The 10,038-nt window shown below is 44.6% G+C and overlaps 1 protein-coding gene across 1 annotated transcript in view; it reads right to left on the reverse strand.

The window, feature by feature from the left end:
* Nucleotides 1-10,038, reverse strand: part of grin2db (glutamate receptor, ionotropic, N-methyl D-aspartate 2D, b) — a gene marked incomplete at both ends in the record, with an annotated part of 178,756 nt that overhangs the window by 43,896 nt on the left and 124,822 nt on the right. Inside the window, 1 exon segment of the mRNA XM_083760374.1 lies at nucleotides 8,062-8,179. Coding sequence (XP_083616500.1) covers nucleotides 8,062-8,179 — 118 coding nt within the window.

Below are 10,038 nucleotides of genomic sequence, written 5' to 3' on the forward strand. Positions count from 1 at the left end.
ACACACAACGTCTCTGTGCTGCCAGCTATAGAAACACACAATGTCTCTGTGCTGCCAGCTATAGAAACACACAACGTCTCTGCGCTGCCAGCTATAGAAACACACAACGTCTCTGCGCTGCCAGCTATAGAAACACACAACGTCTCTGCGCTGCCAGCTATAGAAACACACAACGTCTCTGCGCTGCCAGCTATAGAAACACACAACGTCTCTGCGCTGCCAGCTATAGAAACACACAACGTCTCTGCGCTGCCAGCTATAGAAACACACAACGTCTCTGCACTGCCAGCTATAGAAACACACAACGTCTCTGCGCTGCCAGCTATAGAAACACACAACGTCTCTGCGCTGCCAGCTATAGAAACACACAACGTCTCTGCGCTGCCAGCTATAGAAACACACAACGTCTCTGCGCTGCCAGCTATAGAAACACACAACGTCTCTGTGCTGCCAGCTATAGAAACACACAACGTCTCTGTGCTGCCAGCTATAGAAACATACAACGTCTCTGTGCTGCCAGCTATAGAAACACACAACGTCTCTGCACTGCCAGCTATAGAAACACACCACGTCTCTGCGCTGCCAGCTATAGAAACACACAACGTCTCTGCACTGCCAGCTATAGAAACACACAATGTCTCTGTGCTGCCAGCTATAGAAACACACCACGTCTCTGTGCTGCCAGCTATAGAAACACACAACGTCTCTGCACTGCCAGCTATAGAAACACACCTCGTCTCTGCGCTGCCAGCTATAGAAACACACAACGTCTCTGCACTGCCAGCTATAGAAACACACCACGTCTCTGTGCTGCCAGCTATAGAAACACACAACGTCTCTGCGCTGCCAGCTATAGAAACACACCACGTCTCTGTGCTGCCAGCTATAGAAACACACAACGTCTCTGCACTGCCAGCTATAGAAACACACAACGTCTCTGCACTGCCAGCTATAGAAACACACAACGTCTCTGCGCTGCCAGCTATAGAAACACACAACGTCTCTGCGCTGCTAGCTAGAAACAAACGACGTCTCTGCGCTGCCAGCTAGAAACACACAACGTTTCTGCTGATGTTCCAGCCAGCTATAGAGAGACTCTCGGAGCTGAAAGAACTGCTGAAATGAGCTTTTGTTAGTTTGCCCCGCAGTGACATACAGTTATTGTGTCCTCCACAGAACTGCAATTCTTGCGAAGGACAAGGACGGCTTTAAGAAACACCTGTGTCGTGCAAGTATACAGAAAGTGTCACTTTGCAAGCTAAGCTGTGCAATAGGAGAAGCTTAACCGTGTATTTTAACTCATTTCAGTGCAACTTTCAAAAAGCCACCCGAATCCACCTTAAATGCCCAAAGGAATGCACTCTTGCAAAAAAGAAAGTCACGCAAAACAAAATAGATAAATGAACAAAATTGTTGGCTGAGTTTAAAGGTGATCTTTATATACACCGCAGTTCATATTTACAATGGAGTTAAGATGTGGGATCTCTTATCCGGGGGGCTTACAGAATGCAGACCAAACTGTTCCTTGGGTTTGCAGCGTTAAGCTAAAGAAGTGTCTATTCCGTACAGTGAGTGTTGCAGCGGCTGCAGTATATATATATACTGACAGGTCAAGAGACTCATCACCTGCCCTGATGGATGGCGAGCGCCGCATTGTACCGGCACATCACCCTCTCTGTCTACCGTCTCCTCCCCGCCCCCGCCAGCCAATAACCCATTCAGACCTGAGCTCAGATTCTTCAAAATATGTCTTCTAAATCATGACGTTTTTATTTTCTGAAAATACTTATGTTTCTATGTCGGTGGTGCTCAAACTATTTAATGTCAAGGACCCCAAAGATTTTATGCAATTTGTCGCCGACCCCCCCCCCCCCCCCCCCCCCATCTGAAAATATGTTGTTCCAGGTACCCTCCCAGAAGCAAATATTGGAGTTAAAACGTTCGCTCTGAAATAATATTTATTCAAAGATTTGCCACACATTTTCACGATTTTTCCAAAAATAGCAGATCTACAAGCTACGAGCTTGTAGATCTGATATTTTTCCAACAGCTACAGTTTTAAATAATGGCTAAAGTGGTTAAAAGCTATAAGGCGACACGGAAGGTGTCCTCGGGTCTGAATGGGATAAAGCGACCTATACAAACCTCTTCAGCGGCGCCGTCGGCCCCTCTGCCCCGCTATACGCCTCCCGTCTTTCCATTATTCCCGGCGTCTCAATCAAAACTCCTAGCCGGCCTCCTTATCGCTCTCCATGGCTGGTCGTATATATATATTTATATCGTCGCGTCGGGGCTGAAACCTTCTATCTCCTAAAAAAAATATCCTACTTTTTTTTTTAAATGAACGCTGGACTTGACCACACTATCGCAACAAAAGCATCGACGCGAAGCAACCTGCTGCCTTCAACCTTGCCGATCTGCTACTTTTTGATGCTTTCCGAAATTCTGAAAAGCAACAGTTTTTATGGACATACGAGGTTTCCCGCCCCGACAGGTGGCGTTACATTCATCCCGTGTGCCCTCTCCTCCTCTCCTCCTCTCCTCCTCTCCTCTTCCTCCTCCTCGCCTCTCGCTCCATCTCCCGGAGACCTCTCGTTGTCATCAACCCCCTGCATCTTTATATCCTCTCGGTCACTCCTTCATCTTCCTGTCATTTTAAACCGCTGAGACCTGGAACGCATCTGTGCGCTCACCTTAGATCTCTTTTGTTTTGTTTTTTTATCTTGAAACCGTGCACAAGTCTTTGAATAAATATATACTTTCACAGCAAACTTTTTTTTTTTTTTTTTTTAACCCATTTTGACCTGAGATCAGTTTCTAAAAATGTCTTCTACATCCTGACAGTTTTCTGAAAAAGCTATGTTTCTATGTCAGTTCGATTTTTCAAGGCCTACAAGCTCATAGCGCGCCACTAGATCTGCTATTTTTCAATAGCTAAAGCATAACATAATGCCAACACCAAAAGGGGTTCCCGCCCCAAATATACAGGTAATTGTTTGGGGGGGGAAATAGTTTCTGAAAACTGTCATGATTTTAGAAGACATTTTGTAGAATCTATAGTCTCAGGTCTCAGTGGGTTAAAAGCCGTGCCCTTCCCCGTTGTTCCGTCATTGTCCCGGGCGGGCATCTGTACCTCCGTCTCCCCTGCCCTATATACCTCCCTCTCCCCTCCTCTCCTCTCCTCTCCACTCGGAGTTCAAGGGTTTATTGTCCCCTAAACAAAAGGAGACCTGCTGTTACAGCAGCAGGGCAACAACAAACAGCACAACACGAGCCTATATATACGATGCGACACGACGGACGTATAAACGCACATTTACTGCAGGACTGTAATCAAGTGCAAGTTTGAAGTGCTTTTATACTTGCCTTTTGTGCATTGCTCCACTCCAATTATTCACCAGCTTCAGTTATACTTTTCATAAAATCACATTCAGAAAGGCTATAGTACAGTGGAGAGTGACAGAGAGAGAGAGGGGGGGTGAGTGAGGGGTGAAGAAAGGGGAGAAGATGTGAGCTCGGGAATCGAACCTGCGACTCGCTGTGGTATGCGCCTTAAACGCTACAGGCCAACACATACATAAGCCCCATAAGCACTACACATTAATACGTCTTCGGCTATTCGAAAGTGTAGCCCATCTGCAAAGCTCTCACAATGCGCCACACTGCGAAGCTTTCAGAGAGACATTCACCGAGAGACATTTACTTGTGACAGACTTTTATATTGCAGCAGTATTGCTAGACTTTTTCCACAACCCGACTGAGAAATATACAAACGGCATCAAGGAAGTGATAGGTTATCTGTTACGGCTGAGCAGCTTTAGCAGTGCAGTTTGTTCCATTGAGCTGGTTGTCACTATGTGTGTAACCATAGTGGCCTGAAGGGAGACGCCGCCATTCTCGCCCCAATCCCGTGAAGCTCTGGGCTTTATGTTTTCTTTGTCAGACTGGAAATCTCTTATCTCCATGTTCTGACCTTCTGTGTTTGTGTTTCTTATTCTTTTAACCCATTCTGAACGGGAAGCAGTTTTGGTGTTTTTAAGCATCGTGTTATATACTTACTATTGAAAAATAGCAGATCTCGGTGCCGCGCTACGAGCTTGTAGGTCTGCTATGTTTGAAAGAAATGGTGAAAATGTGGCGCAAATCTTAATATATATTCTGTCGGAGTGATTGTTTTTTAACTCAAATTTTTGCTTCTGGGGGGTCCCTGTGGGACAGTATATTTTCAGATGGGGGGGTCGGCGGGCAAATACATATAATTCTAGGGGTCCTTGACAGGAAATAGTTTGAGAACCAGTGACATAGAAACATGGGTTTTTCAGAAAACTTAGAAGATTTAGAAGGCATTTGTAGAATCGTCCTCAGGTCTAAATGGGTTAAATCACGCCCTACTTGATCACACTATACAGCGCTGCACAAAAGATCTACAAGCTCAAAATGTCGTTACTTTAGAAGTAACAACATTTTTAGCTTGTAGATCTGCCGTTTTTGAATTTGAAAGTATAACGGTTTTGGACATATGAGGTTTGCCACCCGGCGGGGACTTAACCCATTCTGAACGGGAACCCATTTTGGTGTTAGCATCATGCTATGCTTTAGCTATTGAAAAATAGCAGACCTACAAGCTCATAGTGCCACTCTGTGACGCGCTATGAGCTTGTAGGTCTGCTATTTTTTGAAAAATCGAACGACTGACATTTTTAGAATCTGATCTCAGGTCAGAATGGGCTAATCAGACCAGTGTGTGTCCAGTGGAAACCTCATATGAATCTGATCTCAGGTCAGAATGGGTTAATAATATAAATCAGTGAGAATGGTCTGCCGAGTGCCAGCGTTCTCGCTATACACACTCTCGCAGCGCTGATGAGTTCCATTTTGGAACTCAAACCCAGAAGCAAAGTCACGCTCACAAGCACAGCAACTGCAGAAAGACAGGACACTCGCACCAAACATTTTCTCTGCGTTTCATCATTTCCACATGAAATTGAACTCCACACCACCCATATAGATGTGGCCCTGAAACAAGGCCTGAACAAAAAACGGCGACCATAATTGCGAGTCACTTCTGTATACCAACTATTTACAGTAGAGGATGACCACTATTTTCAACTTTGTACTTTTCCTGGCCTATACTGCTGACACCCCTGAGGAAGGATGGACGTGGGGTGCCATTTGTGACCAGATTTGACTGAGAGACTGCCATCGCGCAAATTACAGCTTTTCACCTAATGAGTTAATAGCACAGGCAGACTCTTCACATACTAGAGCATGTCTGAAATAAGTGTCGGAGCTGAAATGGACATGTAAATATGAAATAAATGCTTAAACATGTAGCTATAGGTGTAATGTTAGAGACCACAGAAGTGAACCCTTCAAGTCTGTTTTCTCAACTCGCTGTTTTCTGCAAGACATTACTCTATAAGCCATATCTCCAAAACGGGTGGGTCAAACTGAACAACCAATATGTCAATTTGAAGCTATGATTCCCTGCTTTCATATGAAAAATCCAATGGCAGTCACATTTGAGAACTTCACATGTCCTGCCATTGGCAATTCGGTAGATTGTCAGAAACAGAACATTGTCAGTGAGAAAGGGGGTGCATTTGGGCCACGGTGTTATATGTTATAAGTTATATTCAGATTCCCTGAATGGATAGAGTCCCTCTGGCTGGACGCGTCTTTTCAGTGGCAAAGCAGTAGAATTAGGCTGATCAGTGAATACAACCTGCAGGGAAAACATGCATTTTCTGAAAGCTTTCAGGAAAAAGATCAGGAAAGCAAGAAGATTTGGAAACGGCACATCTGTGTACAACTATACTAGTGATGCAACATCCGGTTCTCAAAGTGAGGGTTCCTTGAGCTGGTCCAAATGGACCCCTAATACAGCCAGGTCTGTAACACTGAGAACGCTCAGGACAGGAACCAAACGGACCCCTATAACCCTGTGTACTCTCAGATTTATAGGGATCCTTGAAATAAACCAGAAAGAATAAAGAAAACTAATCTAAACAACAAGCAACGTTTCAATGACTTTTAAGATTCAACCACAATGAACTGAACCTCTTTCAGCACCATGGACAGCACCCCCTATATACCCTGCCGTCATGCCTGAGGACTAAAAGCAAATCAGCACCACACATGAGTGGACAGTTGAGGTGTGCATGGTGGTGGGCCTGCCATTGACAAAAAAGAAAATCAACCAGGTGTTCGATGGAGATGCAAAAATATATAATGTACAGTAGGGCTGGTGCTTCAAGGATTAAAATAAGCCAACATGTTTCGACTCAAACAGAGTCTTCATCATGCATTGCCGATGCTGGGGGCCCGGTGCTCGGCTCAGATCCCACACTAAGAACCGGCATTAAGTTTCCAACGGCGTTGGGAGCCAAAATGAAAGACGTGCTGAGTGCTGACACACAGCGTGGGTGTGCTACTGTATACGAGACGAGCTTGGCAAAACAAACAAACAATAACAAACAAACAAACAAAGCTGCCGGAGAAAAAGGAGCTCTTGTTTCCGTTTCCCAGTGATTTCTTAAAATGACTAACGACTAACTGTTGGATGCAGGATGTGTGTGTGCGCACAGCGGCGCCCAAAACCAGCTCAAACAATGTGTCATCATTAATGCTGAATGTTTTAAAATAAACAACTGGACTTATACTGTCACTTTTATAGCGTTGCGTGTGTGTGTGTGTGTGTGTGTGTGTGTGTGTGTGTGTGTGTGTGTACAGCTTGCTTCTATAGTTATTTAACCCATTCTGAACGGGAACCCATTTTGTTGTTAGCATCATGTCGTGCTTTAGCTATTGAAAAATAGCAGATCTACAAGCTTGTAGGTCTGCTATTTTTGAAAAATCGAAGAGCGACTGACATTTTTTAGAATCTGATCTCAGGTCAGAATGGGTTCATCAGACCAGTGTGTGTGTGTCCAGTGGAAACCTCGTATGAATCTCATCTCAGGTCAGAATGGGTTAAAAAATGTCACTTCAGGGAAACAGACAACGGTGACATGTCGATGTCGTCCCCGGCCGCACGCCGCCAACACGTTGCAAAGATTCAGATTTCTTTGCAACGGGAAACGCTCGTGGCGCGTCGCCGCAGCGGCGCTACCGGCACAACCTCGGGGCGAGGAAGCACCTCGTTTTGGAGCACATCAAACACAGCGTGATTGGTCCCCGTCTCCCTCCATAATTATAGATGATTACCGGCAGCCTGTTTCACGATTCCCGCACACAACAGGCTTTAACCCATTCTGACCTGAGATCAGATTCTAAAAATGTCTATTACATCCTGACAGTTTCATTATTAACCCATTCTGACCCGAGATCAGATTCTAAAAGTGTCTTTGATTTTTCAATAGCTAAAGCATAACATGATGCCGACACCAAAATGGGTGCCCGTTCAGAATGGGTTAAAACCGTCTTTATTTGTGATAAAGTACTAGCAAGCACACTCCAGTGCAAAACCGTTCAAAATAAATTATGCATCGACAGCTTGCACATTATACCAAAATGATGATTACAATCACTCATTAGTATACCTACAGTATAGTAAACCGGTTATCGTACCAGGTCATCTTTGAGTAATGTACTGCACGCATACTGACAGATATAAAATCCCAACAAGCACCTAGTGTATATAGTTTATATTGCCAGATGCCACTTAACTGGTGCGGTGGTCTCCGGAGGATCCAAGGCACACACACACACACTGCATTATTCCTCCTCGCTTCCTCAAAATGTGACTGGGAACGCCGCCGGAGACCTCCACACCGGTATAAGCCGCCTCGGGCTAAGATTGATGTGCTCTAGAAACACAGTGAAACTGCCAGTGGTTGTTTTATTCACGGGTAAACTCTTAGAGTGTACAACTGTAACTAAACGGACTTACGGGTCCGTTCCGTGACAGCTGTACTCTCGCAGAGTTAAAAGGAACCACTGAGGAGTTTAGTGTGTGTGTGTGTGTGTGTGTGTGTGTGTGTGTGTGTGTGTGTGTGCGCGTGTTGGGGGGTGGCTGTGTGTGTGTTTGTGTGTATGTGTGTGCATGAGAAGACAGCTCACCATCTCCCACCAGCTGCAGTAGGGCCAGGTCTAAAGGACGTTTCCAGCGAGAGTTCTTGTGCAGGGCGATACCGTAGCCTGTGGTGGCAAAAACCTTCCCTGAGCCTATGGTCATCACCTGGGGAGGGAGAGAGGGAGGACAGAACGTTATGAAGAGCAGATTTGACTGAGAGACTGCCATCGCGCAAATTACAGCGTTTCACCAGAGGAGAAACACCTTTTTTTTCCCTAAATGAGTTAATAGTACAGGCAGAATCTTCACATACTAGAGCATGTCTGAAATAAGTGTCAGAGCTGAAATCGACATGTAAATATGAAATAAATGCCCAAACATGTAGCTAGGTGTAATGTTAGAGACCACAGAAGTGAACCTTTCAAGCCTGTTTTCTCAACTCGCTGTTTTCTGCAAGACATTACTCTATAAGCCATATCTCCAAAACTGGTGGGTCAAACTGAACAACCAATGTCAATTTGAAGCTATGATTCATTGCTTTCATATGACATGAAAAAAACAAAAATTCAAAAAAATCCAATGGCAGTCCCTCAGTCAAATTTTGTCAAATTTTGTGTGTGTGTGTGTGTGTGTGTGTGTGTGTGTGTGTGTGTGTGTGTGTGTGTGCGTGTGCCCCAAGGCACCACCAAAGGGCAAGTCACACGCAAGTCCTCTCATGTTTCATATCCATGCAAAAACAATACCCTCTCTGTACTGTATGTCAGTCATGAGTTATCACTCTTGTCAGTCTTAGAAAGTTTATGTTCTTCATCCAAATGCCAAGTGAAAAGTTAAACCGTTTAAGCCCCATTTCATACTCCCGGAAACTGTCTACTTTCCCAGCTTGTAGTGATTAATTTTATGCAAAAGGTTTCGTCACAAAATATGGGCATATGGGTTACTGTATATCAGTGGTTCCTAAAGTGGGGTCCGGGGTCCTTGAGGGAGTTCCAGGGGGTCCCCAGCTAAAATCATATAGTTTGTAACCAAATGGACCCTCATGGCTCTGTAACTCCGAGTTAAATTAACATACATTTTACAATAAATATAGGGGGACCCAGAGAGAGAGAAATGCCATCAAATGGAGGTCCGTAGACTAATGCATGTCACACTGTGGGGGTCCTTGACATTAAACAGGTCGAGAATCTAGAGCCGTAAAAATCTTCTTTCATGGAGGGGTCCCTGGCATATCTCTTCAAATGGGGGTCCGCGGGCTGATTAGTGTCAATTTGGGGGTCCTTGACCTGAAAAGGTTTGGGAACCACTGCTGTATATGATTTGAAAAATGGTATATATATTGGGAAATAATTGTACTGATATACTAGTCAATAAACAGAAATAAGTGTACTGATATATATAAATAGGGAATAAATCATAACTTGTATATAGGCCTAGTTGTTTATATTGCATTCTATATTGCATCAATGTGTGATTGTCACAAGATCCCGAGGCACAACTGCGGACATGTCTCACCAGTCAGTGTGCAATATAACACAGGACATGCTTGAATGTATTCTATCTATGGAAATGCAATTATGAATCCATAACCGCATCCTATGAGAGAAAAGCATTTCCCCCCGTATACCTCAATAGACTCTCACACAGCCCACACAAAGTGTTGTCTAGAGAAAGCGTGTAGTAGAATGTGACAGTCTGAGACAACGGGTCTATAATTACCCTTTGGGGGAAGTTGTAGCGGCTGATAAGAAAGTCAGTGATGTGTGTGTGTGCAGATTGAGTGACGAAACAAATTAAAAAAAGGAATGGGGGAAAAAACGGCTCCCTTGATGAAATAATATGAATTAAAAAAGGGTGGGGACAAAACTAAAGGACACTTGAGCCTGACGGTGTGTGTTGAGAGGGCACGATGTGTTCACTCCTTCTCGAGTGGACACCTTGTGTACCCTAACCCAGGGGTTCTCAACGTGTTTGGCTGGGGACCCCTGGAAATGCTTTGGCCATGTCTGGCGTATTTCGTTGTACAC

Source organism: Protomyctophum parallelum, assembly GCF_964188405.1.
Source record: "Protomyctophum parallelum genome assembly, chromosome: 3".
In the NCBI taxonomy this organism is placed as follows: domain Eukaryota; kingdom Metazoa; phylum Chordata; class Actinopteri; order Myctophiformes; family Myctophidae; genus Protomyctophum; species Protomyctophum parallelum.